The 23,558-nt window shown below is 38.8% G+C and overlaps 2 protein-coding genes across 4 annotated transcripts in view; one reads left to right on the top strand and one right to left on the bottom strand.

Annotated features, from left to right (window-relative positions):
* Positions 1–228: 228 nt before the first annotated feature.
* Positions 229–23,261, top strand: LRP2BP (LRP2 binding protein). Its single transcript, XM_023737211.1, has 8 exons — positions 229–423; positions 1,552–1,664; positions 5,370–5,483; positions 15,309–15,451; positions 15,532–15,637; positions 16,956–17,179; positions 17,794–17,968; positions 20,390–23,261. The coding sequence occupies exons 1-8, from the start codon at positions 303–305 to the stop codon at positions 20,453–20,455; spliced, it is 1,062 nt and encodes a 353-aa protein (XP_023592979.1). The 5' UTR covers positions 229–302; the 3' UTR covers positions 20,456–23,261.
* Positions 15,927–23,558, bottom strand: part of SNX25 (sorting nexin 25) — a 133,843-nt gene continuing 126,211 nt past the window's right edge. For 2 of the 3 annotated variants that reach the window (XM_023737207.1, XM_023737210.1), the window contains one exon: positions 17,934–18,456. In XM_023737207.1, the coding sequence (XP_023592975.1) occupies positions 18,301–18,456 (156 nt within the window). In that variant the 3' untranslated portion in view covers positions 17,934–18,300. Of the gene's footprint in view, positions 16,744–17,933; positions 18,457–23,558 lie in introns of those variants that run through there. The other variant, XM_023737208.1, reaches the window with a different exon arrangement.

Here is a 23,558-nt window from a genome sequence, read left to right as displayed (position 1 = left end):
ATTACCCAGTGCAGCAGATGAACTCATAGCCAGGGGGGACTTTCAAACACGTCTCAGCATTAATCCCATGCTATGGAAACAGTCATGGAGGATGGCTATAGAGGGTCCTGGTTGCCTAGGAAAGACTATTTGCATCCCAAAGCTGGTAGCTCGGGTCCTATCCTTAGGTGATGAGGTGAGTATGCTGTTTATATTGAGTGCCACATTGGAATGTAGTTACCTTTTGCACGTTTCTGGAGGAAGATGTTTCTAACCATGTTATATTTTATTCTTGTTTACAGAAGACACATTGTGGAGACAGGATGAAGTTGACCAGTGAAAAGTTGCCCACGAACCCCGTTTATACCTCTCTCATAACCCAGTATGCTTTCAAGAACCAAAAATTATTCCAATGGAGAAAGGAAAAGACTGGCACAAATCCTGGTATTTCATCTTCCTTTGGAAAATATTTTCACCAAAATTAATTATGTGTACTAGAGCAAACAAGACAAGAATATGAGTCTTACTGCTTTCAAGGAAGTGGTTAATTTTTCAGTCCTTTCCAGCTTTCCCACAAGAATCTATGAAATTGCTACTTATTTATCCGGTAGCAAATCATCAGTGGAGAGGTCTCACAATTAGATCCTGACCCTGATTTTATTTTCTGCACCTAAGATCCACCTTCTGGAAAAGAGAAGCCAGATGGCACTTCTGTTAAAGAGTGCCTTGCTTTACTTTTTTCATATAGACTTTAAAAAAATTAAATTAGGGATGGTTAGCTCATTAGAAGGTAGTTCTAATTAAGGCTAAAATTAAGAATTTAACTACAGGATACCTTTGCCCAAAGAAAAACCTATGCTTAGACTGAAACTTCATTGCTGGGGTTCCTGCCTGGCAGTGAACAGAGTTACTTTGAAACCTAATGGACAAACTTTTCTTGATTGTACAAGGCAATGTGGTAGGTACTGTCACGAATGTAAAATGTAAGAAGTTACCCATATTCTCAAGGAATTTACATTTTAATCTGAGGAAAGAAAAATACGCATGCATGACAACACCTAATAGCAGAAGGATTATGTGAGAAGTGCCAAGTGAGTGACAGCAGACAATCTGTGCTCCAGGAAATTGAAGAAAGAGAGATCATTGTAATTTAATAATGAGATGGTGTAGATTAGGTTGGATTTTGAAGATTAGTAGGAAGAAATTCTGGGTCAAGGAAATAGTATGAGCAAAGACATGGAGACAAGATACACTCAGAAAAGATGAAGAGGCAAGTGTAGTTGAAGTAAAAACTTCACGTTGGTTCCAAATGTCCTCAGTCCTTCTGAAGAAAACACTCCATCGTTTACCTGGGGGTTCAGAGGACACACATGAAAATGTTTCCCCTACCTTCATGGCAGGCCTTGAATCTATCTAATGCTTTTTCCTTGAGCTAAGGAGGCCAAGTTTAGAAATAAGAACTAGGAAGGAAACTAGAATGAGTCAGATGAATTTTAGGTAATTTATTATTTCAAGAAGGAACATTCATATTGTATGGTTATACATGGAATTACTTTGCCTTTTTTTAATCAGATCATTACAGCCATGCTACTTTGGTGGATAAGGCCCTGCAGCTCTTGAAGGAAAGAATAAGAAGAGGGGACTCTCTGGCATATTTCCTACGAGGTCAACTGTATTTTGAAGAGGTGTCATTTCTTTGTTTTCATTTCCTGTAATGCTGTTGTTAGATCTATAGCAAAATTTTCCTGTAGAGTTCATTATACTGTTATACCAGGAAATTCTGTCAAATTACATAGATTACGGTTGTGGCTTTAAGTATGATACACGGTACCCGCTGAAGGAGATGTCTGACATTTCTTCATAAAAGTTACTCTAATGAATGTCATTTGTTGGAATCATTTTACTATAAAGTACATTTTTACAGTATAAATTAAAAATCCAATTTTTAGATTTTTGTTCAAAATGTTTAAAATTATTTGTATAATGTTTTCATATTAATGAAGATCCTGGTTGTTATATAGAACTGAAAGGTACCTTACATGTTCCCATACAAAGTGAGAAGGGAATTGCCCTCTTTATCGGTATTATGCTGGGATGTCCCGAGAAGTAAATCTAGGAGGAACTATGCAAACTATGATGCCAACTTCAGTAACAGAGCTTCAAATCTTCATTGAACTCCAAGGGAAGATTTGAAAAGGGACCAACTGTCCCCAATCCATCGCCATTCATAGAATATGTGGGCAGCTATTTGCCTAGATCCCACTTAGCCTCTAGCTTTTTGATGGCTCTTTCATTTACTTTGGTGACATGTATTTGCTGGGGACTTGGCCTCCTCCTGTCACTATGAGGACAGCAGAGCGTAATGCTTAAGAGCATGGTCTCTCAGCTTTGAGCATGGGTTTAAATATGGCTCTATAGCTTGTTAACTGTGTATCCTTGGGCACAAACACGTCTGGGTACCTCGGTTTCCTCATCTGTAAAGGGAAAATAATGTATCTCATAGGAATATTGTGAAGATTAAATGTATGAATTGTAAAAATACTTACCAACAGGGCCTGGCATCTAATAAGTGTTATTTAAGTGTTTGCTATTATGCTAGTCATTGAAAAAAAAAAAAAAATATATATATATATATATTTATTGATGAGGTAATTAGAATGTCTCCGTTTCTTAAAGCTTGCAGTCTAGTGGGGGGAACAAAATAAATTAAACTATAATTACAAATCAGGAAAAAGTATATGAAAGCAATTAACTGTGTTGCGATAGAGAATAACTTAAGGGTAGGGCAGAAAAGCCTGTTGTTAAAACCAAAACTTGAAGAAAAGGAAATGAGCAAACAGTCAAGGAGAAGAGCATTCCGGGGAGAGCGAACGGCAAACGCAGAGTTTCCGAGATGAGAAAGAGCTCTGTGAGCTCTAGGAGTTAAAGGACACCAGTGGGTCCTCACAACTGGACCGATAAGCAACATCATGATAAATGGAGAAAAGACTGAAGTTCTCAAGGATTTCATTTTACTTGGATCCACAATCAATGTCCATGGCAGCAGTCAAGAAAGCAATCGACATATTGCATTGGGCAAATTGCTCTAAAAGACCTCTTGAAAGTATTAAAAAGCAAAGATGTCACTTTGAGGACTAAGGAGCACCTGACCCACGCCACGGTATTTTCAATTGCCTTATATGCATGCGAAAGCTGGACAATGAATAAGGAAGACCGAAGAAGAATTGAAGCACTTCAATTATGGTGTTGGGGAAGAATACTGAATATACCATGGACTGCCAGAAGAACAAACAAATCTGTCTTGGAAGAAGTACAGCCAGAATGCTCTTTAGAAGCAAGGATGGCAAGACTTTGTCTCACTTACTTTGCACATGTTATCAGGAGGGACCAGTCCTTGGAGAAGGACATCATGCTTGGTAAAGTAGAGGGTCAGTGAAAAAGAGGAAGACCCTCCATGAGATGGACTGACACAGGGGCTACGAAAACAGGCTCAAACATAATGATTATGAGGATGGCGCAAGACCGCGCGTTTCGTTGTTGTATGTAGTGTCGCTAAGAGTTGAAACTGACTCAACAGCACCTAACAACAACACAACAGGGTGGTAAAAAGCAAGGCAGAGAAGAATGGCTCTAGATGTGTTTTATTTAAAATGTAGCAGGAATCCATCGAAGTGTTTTGAGCGTATGATGAACTAATTTGAGAGCAAGAATGGAAGCAGGATCTCTTTAGGAGACTTAATTCAGTCAGAAGATGGCCTTGACCAGAGTGGTGGTGATGGAGCTGGATCCTGGATTTATTTAAAATGATGATGAAATAATGACATCATAGACTGAAAAATAGAGAATAACTGGGAAGAAATGAGTTCTGAGGGGAAGATCAAGAGTTCAATTTTTAGCCATATTATGTTTGAGGTGCCTGTTAGTCATCCAAGAAGACATGTTTCAAAGTAGAGACTTATATGTAAGAGTGTAGATCTCAAAGGAGAAATCTGAGTTGAACATACATATTTGAGATTTGTCAGCATGTATATGATATTTAAAAAGAGCCCTGGTGGCACAGTGGTTAAAGTGCTTGGTCGCTAACCAAAAGGTCAGCAGTTGGAATCCACCCGCCCGTCTGCAGGAGAAAGATGTGGCAGTCTGTTTCCATAAAGATCTACAGCCTTGGAAACCCTCTGGGGCAGTTCTACGCTGTCCTATAGGGTCGCTATGAGTTAGAATCGACTCAACAGCAGTGGGTTTGGGTTTCGGCTTATGCGGTATTTAAAATCATGAAAACTGAAAGGACTTCCTTTCTCTTCCTCTGATAGAGTAACTTTTCCAGCACTCTCACATCTAGGCAAACACTGGCCACAAAAAATGAGTTTTAACAACTCATTCATTCATTCATAATATACTGGCTCACTGTTACATTAAGTAGATTTTTGTTGGTGTTTTGGTGCAGTTTTAATTTTTATCAATTTGTTCTTAATTATAGTTTGTGAAAGAGCAATTCATTTGTTTTTGTGTTTTCCAAAAGTTGTGTTTCTCTAGCCTGTTATTCCTAGGAATGACCATCCAACTCAGTAAAAGACTTTTTTTCCACCATTACAAGTCACTCATTCTTTCGTGTAAGGCATTTCCATGATGGATTAAGATACCAAAGCAAACCCGTTGCCATTAAATCGATATTCCAACTCATAGCAACCCTATAGGACAGAGCAGAACTGCCCGTATAGTTTCCAAGGAGCAGCTGGTGGATTCAAACTGCCGACCTTTTGATTAGCAGCTGAGCACTTAACCACTGTGCCACCAGGGTTCTGGATTAAGATATAAACCCCATATTAGTCCCTTATCCCTTAGCATGTGTGTTATCAGGAGCCTTACAAAAATGACATATGTCAATTTTGATAGGAAGTATGGGTAGAAGATAATTATGGAGAATCACGTTTGTTTTTCCATGTCTTCTCCCTAGCCAGAAAATTGCAAAGCTGAAGAACATGAGACTTGATAGTAAATACCCTGAACTTTTTTCTGAGACTTTGTCCCCTACTCTGAAGCTTTTCAGTCTCCAGCAGTGGCAGCGACAAGGCCAGCCAGATTGAGCAGAGGGCTGGGTATCATTTTGAGAGAGTTTGGCAAGAGCCAAGAGGATGTGTGAAGAAAGGCTAAGAGAGTCTCACTTGCTTCCTCCTGGGCACTTCCTTCAGTCGCCATATTTAGGTCAATTTAATTGATGTTCTACTGTGATGATTGTTTTCAATGACTTAGTTGCAAATTCCATAAATTTGATCTTATCTTTTGTTGTTTTATTTTGTATTACTAACTCACACTTAGACGGGAATTAAATATTTGGTTGAGATTAATTTAAAATCAAAATAAAAAAATTCACACTTTCTGGGGGTTTATAGGGATGGTATGAAGAAGCATTACAACAGTTTGAAGAAATCAAGGAGAAGGATCATCAAGCAATTTACCAGCTAGGAGTAATGTATTATGATGGGCTGGGGACGCCTGTAAACGCTGTAAGTCATTGTTTTTTTTTTTTCCCACAGTGTTTAATATTTCATACTTAATGGAGTATTTGATACAATTAAAATTATTTATATTTTAATAATACATCTCTATCCTTACATTTTAATAATAGCTAAACTTTTAGCATTTTAAAGGATAACAGTAGTCATTTTTACATTTATGTGAAAAACAAAATCAATTTCTTTTTTTGCCCTTCTCCCCTTCCCCATTCCCAACCCCAACCCCAGGCTAGCAGCTTCTCTCCAAAACCTTCCAGATTTCTTAAGTAACTGGGTTCCGCTATTAAAAAGAAAAGAGCCTCTTTTTACTTGAACTTTTGGTAAGTTTACATTTAATGACTCTCCCCAAATGCTAGAAATGCTTAATCTTTCCAATAATTTACTACTCTATACTAATATGAACTAGGGCTGTTCTACCGGACTTGTGTCTGTATTGAACTGGTCACTACATTTTCATTCAGGTATACCTAAGGCAGATAGGGTAAACAAACGGCAGCAGGAACTTCTTGGCATTGCATACCTTTTAGGACAAAGTTCGTCTCTTCCAGAACACACAGTTTTCCATTGAGAATTCAGTTTACTGAAGGACTAGAGGAGCCCTGGTGGCGCAGTGGTTAAGAGCTTGCCTGCTAACCAAAAGGTCGACAGTTTGAATCCACCAGCGGCTCCCTGGAAACCCTATGGGGCAGTCCTACTCTGTTCTATAGGGTCACTATCAGTCGGAATCCACTTGACGGCGACAGGTTTTTTTGTTTTGTTTTGTTTTTTAATAGCACTAGATCTTGAGGAAAAAAAAAAAAACAAAAACATTTCACATGGCATACCTGCTCAGAAATAAACACTGTGGGGAATACAGATAATCTTGGCTAAGAAATTCATTAAGTCAATTTACCAGGAATAGTTTCAGTTATACAATTTGATTTCTGAAGGTCAATTGGAATTTTTTAATTCTCTGATTTACCACAGAAAATGTTTCTTGCTACCACTAGCCGTCAATAACTTGTCTGCTTTACAATGCTCTGCGGTGAGGTCGTGTACCAGAGCAAGGAGCGCGGACAGAGCGCGGGCTCGGCTGCAGGTGGAGGGAACATGCCTAGAAATGGGACGCTGGCACGCAGTCCTAGAGAGGACCTGCTTACCTTTTTGTGTCTTACTTGCTTACTCCTAAGTGGCACAAAGCTTAAGCGCTCGGCTACTAAACAAAAGGTTGGCGGTTCAAACCCACCCAGAGGTGCCTTGGAAGTAAGGCCTGTTGATCTGCTTCCAAAAGGTCACAGCAACTCACTACAACAGCTGTCGTAAACAATAGAGCTTAGGGGTAAATAGTATTGTAAATAACAAGAGTCTAAAGGTAAAACTTTAGTTTTGACTGGAGCAGACAGTTTTCTTTCTCGCGTACTTAGAACTATTGTAAATTCTCTCTTAGACATGAACAAGGGAACACGGGAGTCGAATTCTGTATTGAATGACTTAGAAGGGAATGGCATCCCTGTATGTTATGAACTCATTAAATAACATTTTTGGATGGGTCCCTTGCATACACAAATAATCTAATGATATTCTCTTCTTAAGCTTCGTCTTCATGGTATTTTATTCCCGTTGGGTCAGTGGAAAATTGTGACATCACTGAATTACATAAAGCTTTTTTCTTTTTTAACTTGTTAGTTTGGGCAATTATTTTTCAGAAGGTCATTGGCAGATTTTGACCTTACCTTGGCCACAGGCTGTACTACTGTTTTCAGCTAAGACCTCGCGATTGTGGGCTGACAGCACGTATCCCTCACCTCTACTAAACACCTCAGAACATAAACACATCAGTGGGTAGACATCTACACACAAACAGCTGAACTTACTTATGTTCGTAGAAACAAAGAATGTCAGAGTTCCATGCAAATGTTTTCTATTTAATCTCCCCTGTTCCAGATATTTCTTCATTTGGGATTCAGGTCTTGCAAAGCTTGAAATAGTTGTCTTAGCATTTAGAAGAAGAGTAAAATAATGGGCAGTGTAAAAGGAGAAGTTTAGGTTTTGCCACTGAAAAGACAAATGGACTCTCTGAAACTTAATCTACCTCATTTATTGAGTCATTTTTTCTTAATATTTATTATTTTTAAATGTTTATAGAAGCTTCTTATTCACTTTACATTTTTAACTCAAAGACTCATAGAGTTTAGAAATACAAGATGAGTAAATTATTCAGTCCAATCCCTTATGAGGAAATACCCAGTACAATGTTCAGTAAATGTTGATTGAATGAAATTATTTTCTCTTTCAAACAGGGAGATTATAACAGCAGTGTCTTACTTCTCTGACAAGTAATAAACTTATTTGCCCGTTTCTCCTCTTAAGTAACCTATAAGCTTTTTAAATAAAAGATTTCTCAAATACAGGTATGCATTTGTTTTCCTTCCATAAAATCCATAATTTTGTAACTTTTTAACTCACTTGAAATCCCCACATTACTCCTGCAAGGCTCCCTCTCTTTAACAGCATACAAACGTCAATTTCACTTTCACTTTTTGAACCCATTTTCAGGAATATCCCTGTCAAATCATTCCCAACAATATACTTAAAAGAAGCTTTCTCTTAGCCCCACGTCTCCCTACATCTTCCTCCTTCCAGAAACGTGTCTGCACAAGCTGCTCCCCTTCCTTCCTTTTGATTCACTCACAGACTTGCTCTGCTCTGCTCTGCTCTGCTCGTCTACGGAAACTGCTCTGGTCTGGATCACCCAGCTTCCCATGTTGTCAAATCCAGAGGTCATGTCTATATTCACCTACCTCACTGTGCAACAGTTTTTATCGTTGAACCTTCCCTCCTTCATCTCTATCCCTCTGTTCCCCTGGCTTCTTTGAACACCCAACTCTCCTGGTTTATTGCTGAGAATACATGTAGATATGCAAATGTTTGTTGTATTATTTATTCTACTTTCCTATGTGCTTGAAATTTTTTTATATAAAAAGTTTTAAAAAGGAACTCATATAATCAATGCAACCATGTTGTTGTTGTGTGCTATGAGTCGACTCCGACTCATAGCGACCCCACAGGACAGAGTAGAACTGCCCCATAGGGTTTCCAAGGAGTGGCTGGAGGATTTGAACTGCCGACCTTTTGGTTAGCAGCCTGAGCTCTTAACCACTGCACCACCAGAGCTCCACTACAACCATAGGCAAATATAATTTGTGTAAATTGCCATTATAAGGGTAAATACATGCTTTACTTAAAGCAAATGAAACAGAAAAAAAATTTTAAAAGGCTAGAAAAAGATCTATCAATCAACAGAAGTATGCATAGAAGCACACATTAAAACTTAATGGGAAATTATCATATATAGTCGTAACTTAAGCTCCATTCAATATGAAAAAGATAAAAATACAGAGCCTATATGTGCCAAACATTACAGCATCAAACTACATAAAGGAATAAGTGCTAAAAATTGGACAAAATATTTTATTATTAATTAAAATATTTTGATTTTTGAATGACAGACAATTTTCAGTATATTATAGGTAAATTTTATAAATGATGGAGCATCCAAATAATAACATTCCTAACATTGAATTTTAAGCCTCCACGGTTGAGTCACCATTATTGAACACATATACTTGAGATATAAGTTCGAGCATAATGAAAATCTCAATATATATCACCACCCCCCCAAAAAAAGTTATGCGTGAAAACTCCATTCACTTCTTAAGATTTAAAGAAAAGGTATTCAATTTCTCCCCAATTTCATGGACTGTAGAAGTCAAAGAGCTTCAAGAATTAATCCAGATTCTTTGGGTGGCTTACAATCTTTGGGTGACTGGGTTACCACCTCTGCTATTTTATTTCCTGCTATTTTTATTCTCCAGTCTCCAACTTTGGGGCTGTTTCTTTATGTCTGCCCTAGCATAGGTCACAGCCTATTCTCCTTGATGATCTCATAAAGCCAAGGATGTTGCTTGTAGCATTGCTTTTGCTAAAACGTATGGGTCTCAGAAAGGGCCACATCAGGGCCCACATAGCAAACAAACTTGTCTGTCAGTCATTTCTATTGCCCTTCACCAGGGACTTCTCACGGGTGGCACTGCCTCATGTCCCTGGGTGGTGCAAACAGTTTGCACTTATCTACTAACCTAAAGGCTGGAGGTTCGAATCCACCCAGCAACACTGCAGAAGAAAGGCCTGGCAATCTGCTTCCATAAAGATTACAGACAAGAGAAACTTACAGAGTAGTTCTACTCTGATATACATTGGGTCACCGTGAGTCGGAATCAACTTGATGGCACTTTTTTTGTTTTGTTTTGGTTTGCACTACCTCATATGATTGCTCACAAACTTGCTAAGTATCTTTCCTATTCCACCTTAACCTCTTCTGTACCTTCTCCCTCTCTCTTTCTGAGACAAAAAAATAAATTTGACCCATTTTCTCATATAATGCAGTTTAGTCATCCCTTCATTTGCCTTCCATTCATTCAGGTCTCTGCTCAAATGTCACTTCATCTGAAAGGCTGTCTATGGCCATATTATCAAAATGTTATGTGCCGTTGATTCTGACTCATAGTGACTGCATGTGACAGAGTATACCTGCCCCACAGGGTTCCTAAGCTGTAATCTTCACAGGAGAAGATCTCCAGGTCTTTTCTCCCGCAGAGCCGCTGGCGGGTTCAAATCACCGCCATTCTGTTAGCAGCTTAACTATTGCACCTTCAGGACTCCTTCTTATCAAAATAGCACTCTTTATTTTCCTCACAGCCTTTAATGACTTAACTATTTGTTACCTGTTTAATTTCGGTCTCCCTAATTGAAATGTAAGTGCCATAGAGGCAGGGGTTTTGTCTATCTTGTTCACTGTTGAATTCCCAGCTTGGAACAATGCAGACCTCCAGAAGACTCTCAACAAATATTGATTGATTGATCTTGCACCCCTTTCCTGACAACACTGCTCTCAGGGTCTCACCTCAACGGGCTTTTTCAAAGAACTTTCCAAGAGAAAGATCATCTCTCTCTAAGAAAAATTGCTGTTAGCTGTTAACATAATAAAATACTTACCCTTGTTACAAACAAAATCAGTAATACATTTAAAAGAATATTATATCCTAACCAAGTTAAGACTTAGCCAGGAAATTTAATAATTCAATATAAAGAAATCTATGAATATACCACTTTAATAAAAGAAATCATGTGATGATTTCAGTAATGTATGAAAAGGCATTTGATAAAAATCAACATTTATTCTTCAAACTTTTTAGAAAAACAGTGTGAAGAAGTATACTTTCTTAAAACTTAATAGTCATTTACAGCTAAGAGACCAAACTAGAGATAGTCCTTTCATAAACAGAAACAGAATGTCTTCCTAGCCCCCTGCTCACACAGCACCGCTGACACTGTCTTCTAAGTACCCGTTACATCCACCTCCAGGTTTGTCCCCATTTCTGTCTCAGCTGAGGCTCACGCTGCCCCTTACCTGGACTGTAACAAAACAGCTCCCTGACTTCTGCCCTGGTCCCAAATTCATCATTTGTGCCACCACCAAAGCCATCTTTACTAAATGCAGATCTGATCATGTCCTGTCCATCTTTTAAAATTTCCTAAAACTCCATATTGAAGGTCAAAAGAAAGGAACCTAACTTGTGGTATATCCATGGAAAGCTGCGAAGAAGCCATATAAAGTAATGTTTATTTTGGTAAATTCACCTTGGCTCAGAATTTGGCTTTTAGCCCTGCAGCCCAGAACTTGATCTTGTGCATTTCACGGGGCTGATCAATCTTTGGAAACTTGAGTAATGTTAGCTAAACCAAGTTGTTGAATTCCTGGCCACTGGCAGCTTACTTCCCAATTAAGGCACCATAATGTCGAAGCGGCTGAGTATACAAAGCAAAAAGGAATTCATCCCATTTTCTCATAAATTGAAAGAAGGGCCTATGTGGTTGTATTTTTCTCCAGCCATGTTCCGCACGGCTTGAGTGCAGGCTCAGAGCAGGCAGAGAGCTGGGTTATTTGCCAGATGAGTGAGTGCCATGAAGGGAAAGAGGGACACAGGAATGAGAATCGCGACAGATGCAGAATAAGCTGGAAAATATGGGAAGAACTTGGAGGAGGAGAGACGGTGAAAACTGGTAGACTCAGTGGATTGCTGTACAGCAACTCAAAAACAGAATGACTTGAATGTAAGTATGCATTGAGGTTAGAAGAGCAAGAAAACAACAGTGTCCTTAGGTCCCTTCTTACCTAGAATTAAACTGAGTTATCTTGCTCATACAATTAACCCAAGGTAAACAAGCAGAAGCAGCCCTGGTGGTGCAGTAGGTAAGTGCTCGGCTGCTAACGGAAAAGTTGGCAGTTCAAACCCACCAGCCACTGTGTGGCAGAAAGATGTGGCAGTCTGCTCCTGTGAAGATTTACAAGCCTCGGAAACCCTATGTGGCCGTTCTACTCTGGCATATAGGGTCACTATGAGTCAGAATCAACTCAATGGCAACAGGTTTGGCTTTTGGGTAAACAAGCAGAGATCAAATTCTTTTCAGTTTTTTCACCTTCTTTCATTAATTTACCAAGTTGTTCTTAATACTGATTTGGTCCAGAGCCTGGCTGAACCACATATGCTTTACAAGATAGACTTGAAATGTCTTTTTTCTTCAGGGAACATAAAAGCTCATAGGATTACGTCCTACAGAGATCATAATCACACATGGGCTCCAGCATTTTGAGACGTTACAAATGAGGTTTGGGAATGGCATTGGAAAAGGATAAGAAAATAACCCACTTGGGGCTGAGGTGATACCGTGGAGGAAAAATTCATGTGTTAGCGCTTCCTCCCCCATCTCTCAGTCAGAATTCTAAAAAAGTTTTTACATTTTCTTTAGCATAAAGCAGTAGTAATGTGAATTAATTTTAGTGGCAGAGTGCAGGAGATATTAGGTTTATGTAATCCATGGTCTACAGACACCGCCTCTCATTTGTCAGGGCTGCCATTTTCCAGAGACATTGTTTTGACGTGTAGCCTCTACCCACGCCCCAGATCCAACTATAAACTAAAAACAATCAGACTCAAACTTTCTACAATGTTTTATGGTACTTGACAAGCTGATTCTAAAAATCATATGAAAAATAAATATGCAACAGTCAAGTTAATTTTGAAGAAAGAACAAAAAGCTGCAGTGAAGGGTTTACAGTACTAAATAGCCAAATATAAATCTGTACTACTTAAACAAAGTGATGTTTGTTCAGGAACAAATACAACATAATAAAATGGAGCGTTCAGAAATGGATCCATACAAATACATAGGTATTAAGTATATGTCATAAAATTATTACTTCCAATCTGTGGGAAATGGTGATGAGACAGTTGACTACAATTTCGTATTTTCTGTTCTATTAATTTTCCAGCTATATATCTTTTCTTGTTTTAGTAGTTGATCTAGAGATTACAATACACATTTTTAACTTATCACAATTTACAGTCAATATGGAATTACTTCAGGTAAAACACAGGAACCTGGGAGAGTATGTTTTCATTTATCCCCACCCCCCATCTTTAGTGCTGTTTGTTGTGGTATATGTATTACATTTATATATAAGCCCTAAAATACAAAATACAATGTTATAATTTTTGCTTTAGTCACATCTTTTAAGGAAATTAAGAAAATACACATATATACATTAAAAAATGCCATTGAGTCAACTCCAACTCATGACAACCCCATGTGTATCAGAATAGAACTGTGCTTCATAGGGTTTTAAATGACTGATTTTTCAAAGTAGGTCACCAGGACTTTCTTGAGGCACATGGGTAGACTTGAACCTCCAACCTTTTGGTCAGGAGCCGAGAGTGTTAACCATTTATATCACCCCCCCCCCCAAAAAAAAAGCTAAACCTATTGCTGTGGAGTTGATTCTGACTTATAGTGACCCTACAGGACAGGGTAGACCTGCCCCCTAGGGTTTCCAAGGAGTGCCTGATGGATTTGAACTGCTGACCTTTTGGTTAGCAGCCAAGGTCTTAACCACTATGCCACCAGAGCTCCTTGTATCACCCAGGGACTCCATACATATACACGTTGTTGTTGTTGGTTGCCCTGGAGTCAGCTCTGACTCATGGCAAACTTGCCTATAACAGAACACAACGTTGCCCAGTCCTGCACCACCTTTGTGATCTTTGATATGTTTGGGCACATTGTTGTGGCTATTCTGTCAATCCATCTCATTGAGGGTTTCCCTCATTTTCCGTGAAACTCTACTTTACCAACCAGGAGGTCCTTTTCTAGGAATTGGTCTTTCCTTACGACGTGTCCAAAGTAAGCAAGACAAAGTTTCACCATCCTCGCTTCTAAGAGTATTCCGGTTTTATTTCTTCTAAACATATGTACATACAGATGTATATATATGTATACTTTCATATTTGTTACATACTTACCATTTCTGGTGGTCTCCATTCCTCCCTACCAACCTGAGTTGCCATCTGGCATCATTTCCCATTTCCTTTCAACCAGAAGGACTCCCTTTAAAGGGCATCCCTTGTAGTGCAGGTCAGCAGATGATAAATTATCTCCAATTTTGATGATCTGAAAATGTCTTTAATTTGCCTTCATTTATTGTTTCTCTGGTTGGCAGTTTTTCCTTTCACCTTTAAATACATTATTCTGAAATCTTCTGGCCTCCATTATTTCTCATGAGAAGTCAGACAATTGCATTGTTGCTTCCCTGCGTATACTGTGTCCTTTTCTCTGGCTGCTTTCAAGATTTTATCTTTGGCTTCCAGTGGTTTGACTATGATGTGCTTACGAGAGGGTTTGTCGGTGCTTATCCTGCCTGAGGCTGATTGAATTTCCTGGATTCCTTCCGGCTGCAGTTTTCAAGACTCATCTTTCCTCCAGCTTGTGTTTGCTTCAGGAATGTTCCAGCGCCTTTAAAAAGTCGTTCTTTGTATTTTGTCCAGATTTAATAATTGTTTTCTGGGAGGATTTATGCAACCACTTCATTCACTTAAGTTCTCTCTTACTATCCAGTTGTATCCAGCTGGCAGGGGAAGCTAGATACCTAACTCACATATTCACAAAAATAAATCCCTATAATCAGGGTATCACTAAAAGTAAAACTTATTTTCTTATCCATTTCCATGGTTACCTAGCAATACTACTTTGAGAGAGCAATGATGAGGTAAAAGCTGGAATGCAGGTGTACAAAAATGTATTTGACATTTGTCAATAAATATTATTTCCTTTTGTGTGACTGAAGCTTCGGGTCTGATGGATTTTTTTTGTGGGGGGATCCTTTTGATGCTAGTGGTTAGAATGTCTTATATGCCTTCTTGGTGACTGTGTAGCAGATGTCATATGAAGGTTAGCATATTGGATGCAAATGATTGCTGAAGACAATGTGCCTGAAGAGACAAGATAAGCATTTGTTTGGGGCTCACAACTGTACTGTAAGAACTATAAATGTGAAAGAAGTTACTGGCTATTCTTGCACTTTGATAAGTTCTAATAACTATATCCTCAGTGAGTGCTGATTCAGGATAAGGGTTATTAGGTTGGAAGGAGGAGAGAAAAAAGGAAAGCCATACTGAGGCATCTGGAAGCTAAAAAACGGAGAGGCTAAACCGATGTCTTCCATCCCAGAACTCACATGAATGCCTAACAGGAGAGATATTTTTACGTCTTTCCTTTGTTATCTCTAGCCCCGTGGATTACAGGACAACCACACCACCTGGACATAGATTCGTGACATTATACACCATGTCAGAGCGTGAACACTCTACATTATTGGGAGAAAAGAATTTAGTTTGGGTAAAACTAAAAACTGGGGTTGTTTGTTCTTTTCCTTTGTGGAAGGAAAAAGGAATGGAATATATGAAGAAAATTGTTGAGTCTCCATGTCCCAAAGCAAGACATTTACAATTTGCAGCTGCTTACAACCTTGGAAGAGCTTATTACGAAGGAAAAGGCGTCAAACGATCAGATGAGGAAGCTGAAAGGTAATCTTATCTGCGAATAAGACTTTATTTTGGTGAAATGCTGAAACAAAGAATAACTTGCCTTTGCCTTTCTTTTTTAGACTGTGGCTTTTTGCTGCAGACAATGGAAATCCGAAAGCTAGTGTGAAGGCTCAAAGTATCCTAGGGTTATATTACTCAACAAAAGAGCCTAAAGAGCTGGAGAAGGTAGCATGTACCTTTTCTTTTCTTCTTTTTTTAAAATAATGCCAGTGTTTTAACAATGCTAATGTTATATTTAAATTAATATGTTTCACTATTTTTTTTTTTTTGAAAGGAGGGTGGTGAGGAATAAATGTGTCATTTTGAATATCTTTTATATTTATTTGAAATGTAAAGAAAATTTACTAGAATTTCAAAACTCATTTCACACTTGTTTACCAACCAGTTGCCTTTGAGATGATTCTGACTCATGGCGACCCCATGTGTGTCAGAGTAGAACTGTGCTCCATAGGGTTTTTTCGATGGATGATATTTTTGGAAGTAGATCGGCAGGGCTTTCTTCTTCAGACACCTCTGGGTGGGATCAAACCTCCAACCTTTAGGTTAGCAGCCGAGTGCATTAGCAGTCTGCACCAGCCGGGGAGTCTATATACACTACCGCCCTACCTCTTCCAAAGGAAACCACGGATGTGGGAGTATTTTGTATACTATAAACAGCTACATCAACAAAATATTATTATTGCACCATGAAAGCTCAGAGGGAGAGCCTTGAGATTAAAGCCCAAATCCTTCAAGTATGAATACATCAATGTTCTCACATTTAATCTGAGGAATAAACAATCTAGTAAGTAAAAGATACTAAATATTAATTTAAAAATTAAAGATGTTTACAAAAATTGATCTCTTTAATCATCAGTGATTGAAACATTTTCCAAGAAGTCCTACAGGAGAAGGACATGTTGGGTTGAGTCCTACTTGTAAGAAAGCAGTTAATGGCAAACTTGTAAGATGCACGTAACAACTAAGACCACCCTCGGGCAGCCGAGCCGTCCCTTGGACACAGTTTTGGAATTCACATTCCCTAGAGCTGAGTACTAAACAAATTGCTTGATGCTGCACACAACTGCCCTCTCTGAGATCCACTCCCAGATCCTCTCTTACCTCTGTGCCTTGTTACAGGCCTGTCTCAAAGCCTTTCACACACTTAGTTTCTGTCTTGCACCTTCTTGATCCTTACTCTTTGGAAAATCAGAAAATCTTGCATCCTGGGGCAGCCTGATGTTCTGCCATGAACTCTCAGGTGGGGTCTCAGGACTCTGACATCACCTGCTCTGTGGGTAGAAGCAGAGGGGTCACCTTAGCACTCACTTTCAGGTATATGAATTTGGTGCCATCCTGAAATACACTGGAAGGGGCCAGAACGATTTCCTAGAGTTGAAGAACTGTATTACCTTACAGTTAGAGACTATTTTCCTCCCAGTATTCCCTTACTTATAATTTCATTTTATGAATAATAAGATGACAAAACGGTGCTTTTCCTTAGGCATTTTTCTGGCATTCTGAAGCATGTGGCAATGGGAATCTGGAATCCCAAGGTGCACTTGGCCTCATGTACTTTTACGGACAAGGCATCCGCCAGGATACGGAAGCTGCCTTGCATTGCTTACGGGAGGCAGCGGAACGTGGAAATGTCTATGCCCAAGGGAATCTTGTGGAGTATTACTATAAGACGAAATTTTTCACAAAGTGTGTTACATTTTCCAAAAGGTACGTAAGCTAAAGGGATTTTCAAAAACTCTACTTGTCAGATCTGTTCAATAGAACTTTCTGGAATGTTGGAAATGTGGTTAGTGAAACTAGGGAACTGAACTTTTAAATTTTATTTAATAGTCACATGTCACTAGTGGCTACCATACAGAATTCTATGCTATTAGTCTTCAGGATTTCCGTGCTTTTAGCTTTGTATGTTAGCCAAGTGCTCTTAAGCAAATTTCTTAACTTTTTTGAGCATCAATTGCTTTATTCATAAGAAGAAAATATTTCTACTGCAGGGTTATAAAAACTGTGTATATAAAGTACCTAACACAACTTGGCACATCAAAAATGTTCATTAAATAATCTTTTAATTTCTTCTTACACTCTCCAGTCACAGATCATATCCCTGCAACTGAATATAGCTTGATATGGAATGTAAAATTAGAATGGTTAAAAAAACCCCTGACACTAGTATCTTATAAAATGTATGGAATCTTTTCTTTGATCCCATAAGGCTCCATGTACTTTCCCATATTTATTTGCTCATACAACTTCTGGACATGCCGTTTTGTATAACGTAATCATAACTGACATCCTATGCAATTTCAACTTAACGTCTCCAACAGGATTGCTGATTATGATGAGGTTCATGACATCCCCGTGATAGCCCAGGTCACGGACTGTCTCCCAGAATTCATCATCAGAGGCATGGCCTTGGCGTCTTTCTACCATGCACGATGTCTTCAGCTTGGCTTGGGGATCACCAAGGATGAAGCAGGAGCTAAACACTATTATTCTAAAGTAAGCTTTAGCATATTCTAAAGGAAGCATTAGAATAATGACCCAAATAGAACTTGCTGGACTTTTAGAGGAGACTTGAATATCTGTATGGATGAATGTTTTTTTCCTACTTAATGACTGTGCAGATTACCTCTGTCTACAGTGAGGATGTCAGACTTGCAGATCACCCGCAGACAATTCTGTCAGATTCTCATTAGCATAATTAAACTTAGATGGTAAAAGTCCTATTTTGATGCAAATTATTCTCCTTCACTTTGGTACCATCAGCAGCCTGAAGCCCAGCACCAAATGTTCACATCTTCTTTCACCCAGAAAAGTGTGAACCTGCATCTTCATTCTAGCACCTTAATGGAATGAGGTTTTAAAAAGAGTTTTGTACGCATGGTATCTAGCACACTTGAGGTTGCTGGTGATTTGAGGTAAAACCATGTTTTAATCCACGTGCTCAGTTTATTTAGATCCCAAATGGATTTCGGGAAACAAGGCAACTGTTGAGGGGAGGGGGAGAAGTAAATCATTATGAATAGCAACTGCAAGTAAATTAAAACAAACAAAAATACACTGCATGACTTAGGTAAATGACATCTATAAAGTCCAAATTAGACTTACATCATGATAAAATTTGTTAAGTATTTTGTAGAACACAAATTGTTCAGCTTGAACAGGGGAACACCACAAGGAACAATTTTCTAAGTCACTTGCCTGAATTTGATCATATTACAGCAATGGTCCCTCAAATCTGTCTACCTACTAAAATCACCAAGGGATCTTCTAAAAATTCCAAAGCCCAGGCCTTATTTCAGAATAATTATATTCTCCGAGAGGACACAAACACAGTATTTGCTGAAGCTCCCCAAGGGTTCCCAATGTGCAGGCAAGTTTGGGAACCACCAAATTATTTTGTTTGAAATTAAGATTTCCAGAGGATCAAACCCATATTAACACATAAATATAGGAACACAGGACACAATCAAATATAACTGACCTTTGAAGTATTTACCATTACTTCATTCTGTTAGTATGGATAATAGTGGTCTTTATTTTTTTTAACCTAAATATTCTGTATTATGCCAATTTTCAAACCAATTTCAGTATCTACACTATCCTTAGTATCCTTTCTAAATAAGTATAAGCAGAGAAAACTCTAGGTCAAAAAAATATTCTTAATGTGGTATATATTCAACTGAATGAAGCAGCAAAACAGAACATAACCTCAGAACTTTTGTTCCATATGATGGGGGATAATATCCCCATTATTCTGCAAGGATAAGACCATATCCGCAATACCGTACTCAATTTTGGCCGTTATATTTTATGAGAGATGGTCATTAAATGGAGAGAATTTAGAGGTGGTAATGCATTGAAGGGCCTGGAATTCGTGCCATGAGGCATGATGGGAGAAGGTGAGGCTGCTTTATCCAGAGAGAAAAGACATGATGGGTTCTGGTAGTGGTCTTCAGCAGATTGAAAGACTGTCCCACAGAGAAGGAACTGTTGGGGAGGGAGTGGAATTAGAGCCAATGGCAGTGTGTTACAGTAAAAAGTAAGGCAGTAAGATGGTGGACAGACACGGGGCCTGAAGGCAGGAGACCCATGCCTGGACTCAGCCCTGCCACCATCAGGCGGGGTGACACTGCCGACTACTCTGTATCTAAGGGTCTCTATGAGACCAGCATGGTATGTCCTCCTAGGACTCCTCAATGATTCTCAAGTACATGAAGAAAAATTTCTGCTTAATGTACGGAGGAATCTTCTAATACAACTGTTCAGGAAACAAAATGTTTCCCTATAAGGTGGTGACTTCCCGCCACTGGAGGCAACCAAGCAGATACCTACTGACCAGCTGTCATAGCACTGAAGGGATGATTTCTGTACGGAGTGGGATTTGGGAAGATAACTGCTGATGTCTCTTCCAAAATCTTGAGACTCTGAAATTATGCACCTTATCACTATTTACTCTAGAAATAATAAAAACTAACTATAAATAAAATGTCTCGTTCTGCTGTTCACAGGGGGCTATGAGTCAGAACTGACTCTTCAGCACCTAACAACATAAATATAAGACTATTATAGATGTTGCTATTCATATAATGAAATCAAAACAAGTTTGAGGCCAAATGTTCATGCTTTCCATTTTACTTATTTTAATAATTCATAACACAGAATGCTATGTAAATTCTCTTTATTCTGAGCACTGATAAAATTTTATCTCCTTCCAATGATAACAGGGTTATTTTAAGTATGACCTATTTTGCATAGGCTAAATTTAAATTTACCTTATTTCTTCCTAGGAAATCAGAAATGTATCTTAAGAAGTTCCTTTGAAATTCTTTGTACTTTACTATTCTTAAAAAAAAGAAAGGAAGAACCAACAATGTATAATGTATCTAAATAACTGAATCTTCTCTCTTTGACTTCAAGGCCTGTCGTCTGAATCCTGCGTTGGCAGATGAACTCCACTCTCTACTTATTCGTCAAAGAATTTAAACCAGAATGCATTTCAACAATGATCATCAATCCTAACACCGTACAACGTGTATATTTTTACAGTAGCTGAGTTTGGTTATTTTCTGCATCTGCAGTTACATTATCCTGGGTATTTTAGTGATGACATGTTACCTTTGTTCTTGAATCTGTATGCTGTAATTTCTACAACTGGAAGAATCCTCAGAGATCCACCCTTAGCCTACAGACTGGCCTAGGCCACAAGTACTAACAAGCATTCCGTAGAACAAGCATCCTTCTCCTTTCTGAAATACAGAGTCCCAAAAGATTCAGTGCGGTTTTAGCTTTAATCACTTCACAAGTGTAAATGCTACTACAGACATAAAAGATTCGTTGGAAAGATTAATTCTTTAAATTTCTGTGACTAGTTTTATGAATTTTAAATTTAAAAATATTAAGTGACTGAAACAAAAAATTAAAACTAAACATTTATTATTCAAATGTTTGGATGTCCCCGCCATGCCTTCAAAGACCTTAATTTAATGAGTAAAATAATTGCTATATTTCTGATGACTATTCATAATTAAAAGAAGATGTTTGTGTTTTAACCTATTTTTATGCTTTTTAAATACGAATGTACTTCAAAATAAAATAAATGTTTAAAAAACCTCAATGAAATCATCTACCAAAAATCACTATGGTTAAATATGGCTAAACAATTAAATTAGCAAGAGACCTCCCTTATCAGTGATGTGGATGATGGCAAAAGTTGACAGACTAGAGGATCCACATGCAGAAGACTCTATGGATACGTATCTGTGAAACAAATATATTGAAGATGATATGTCTTAAAGATGCCTTAGGGATACCTTAGTTGTATCTTCTTTGCAAACATACCAATGTGGCTTTATTTTATAAATTACAACCATCCTTTCCAAAAGTGGATTTATCTTAGTTGCAGGAAAATGCAAGTAATATGTATGTGCCAGTCACGAAAGAACTATTGGATGGCGAAAATTAATGCTCTTGTTTGAAGTTCTGGTTTTTCTGTATTACTGGAACTTCATTTTATCTTTATATAAAGGGAAGAAAGTTCAACAGACTTAGGTCTGTAAGAAGCCCTAAAGTATACTTCTCTCTCTTAAATCTCTCAAAAAGTATAAACTTAAATCATCCTTGAAAACTAGTCTGAGAAATCCCAAACATAGGAACATGCCACATGTGGTAATATACTACGCCTAAGTATCTTCAAGGAGTCCCTGGGTGGTACAAATGTTTAAGTGCTCAGCTACTAACAGATAGGCTGGCAGTTCAAATCCACCCAGAGGCACCTCAGAAGAAAGGCCTGGTGATCTACTGCCAAAAGATCACAGCCGTGGGGAATCTTATGGAGCACAGTTCTACTCTAAAACACATGGGGTCACCATGAGTCAGAAATGACTCCACGGCAAATGGTTTAGTTTTTTTGGTTTAAATGTCTTCAGTAAGTCCAACACAGAATTATAAAACCATCACAAAGCAGGTGCTTCTGGTACAGGTGAACCCGTCAACCTCCCCGGCTGCGTGCTGTGGTGCACACCTTGACCCTGTGAGTGGAGCCAGGCAGTCCTTAAACTCAAGTGAGCTGAGGCTTCCAGATCATGATACATTTTGTTAAATCAAACTTCTGTAAGGTTCCTTTTAGCCGTTATCTCATGAAAAATGGAGAACTTATCATAAGAAATATTGAGGAGTCAAAATAATAGTTATTTGCCTCATTTGAAGCATAAACGTTAACAGCTACAGCTTAAATTATAGGATAGAAGTGTAGATGAGGTAGCCACTTCCAGCAGCTGTGCTATGCTGAGTTCTCTGGGCCTGGCAACTTCACGTTGCTTCTCTTCGCTGAATTTGAATCGTCCTTTCTACCTTTCTGTGAAGGATAATTCTTATCCATGTAAATGACCAGCGCTGGGTTTGTCAAATATCCTGGTTTAAAAAAGGGATCAAGAGCTGTAACTAGAAGAATCTCAGAGACAACATTTGGTTTACCAATTTTTAACCATTATCTTTCAGAACTTATGTTTCTTATCAAGAACTTGGCAAGTATGATCTATCAATACCACTTTTAATTTATATGGTATTTTTCCTTCAGAGATTCCAAACTAAATTTTTGCCTGTTAATTGTTTTGTTTTCAATATTCCTGAGGGTTAGAGGGAAAAAACAACAACAGTTAGCATCACGTTGATTTTGACTTGAAGCAACCCATGTGTTTCAGAGTAGAACCTCCTGGTTAGCAGCCGAGAACTCAACCATCTGCACCACCCAGGACGCCTAGAGGTTAGAGAGGGAAAGGTGTTTGTTTTCACCACGTACAGATGGTGACACCCAGGGAAACTGATGTAGTGACTTGTCCATGGCCCCACCATCAAGTAACAAAACAAAATCTGTACCTCGAGTCTCATCTACGGCCCCTTCTGATCCACAGACTTGATGATACAATGAAGTCCCTAAACCCCTGAAATAATCCCCTCCTCTTTCTGCTTCCCTACCTCCTTTCCCTACCTCCCCTTCTGTTTCCTGCCCATCCTTCAAGGCTCAGCCCACAGTCAGGTACTAATTTGACTCTTCTCATTCACTACAAATCTTTGTTTTTCCCTATATATCTGTTTCTGGAAAGCAGCAGCCAACTTGATACTTTGTTGCAGAAATACTTACATGTACAGTGTCCTCTACAGAGAAGGCACTCTGAAGTGTTTCAGCCTCTGTTTTGAGACAGAAGCATCCTAATCATCACGGCCACCCCCTGTCTGTCAGTTTGCCGTACTGTGTTGGCCTGTGTGTTGCTGTGAGGCTGGAAGCTAGGCCACCAGTATTTAACATACCAGCAGGGCCACCCATGGTGGACAGGTTTCAGCGGAGCTTCAGACTAAGACTAGGAAGAAAGGCCTGGAAATCTACTTCAAAAAATTAGCCGATGAAAACCCTATGTATAACGACAGAATACTACCCAAAGTAGGTGCTGGAAGATGAGTCCCCCCAGGTTGGAAGGTGCTGCACAACAGCCCCAACAATGAGCTCCAACACACCAATAATCGTGACGATGGCACAGGACCGGGCAACACGGCGTTCTAACTAACAGCAATCCTCATAGAGCCCCGTGAT

This window comes from Trichechus manatus, unplaced genomic scaffold, assembly GCF_000243295.1.
Source record: "Trichechus manatus latirostris isolate Lorelei unplaced genomic scaffold, TriManLat1.0 scaffold00099, whole genome shotgun sequence".
Taxonomy (NCBI): Eukaryota; Metazoa; Chordata; class Mammalia; order Sirenia; family Trichechidae; genus Trichechus; species Trichechus manatus.
This window is presented reverse-complemented; position numbering and strand designations above follow the sequence as displayed.

Excerpts from the sequence above, each read along its gene's own strand:
- LRP2BP (XM_023737211.1), top strand. The coding sequence starts at position 303 with ATGAAGTTGACCAGTGAAAAGTTGCCCACGAACCCCGTTTATACCTCT. Across the intron at positions 5,484-15,308 it reads TGGGGACGCCTGTAAACGCT|GAAAAAGGAATGGAATATAT; the intron begins GTAAGTCATTGT and ends CCTTTGTGGAAG. Across the intron at positions 17,180-17,793 it reads TGTGTTACATTTTCCAAAAG|GATTGCTGATTATGATGAGG; the intron begins GTACGTAAGCTA and ends CGTCTCCAACAG.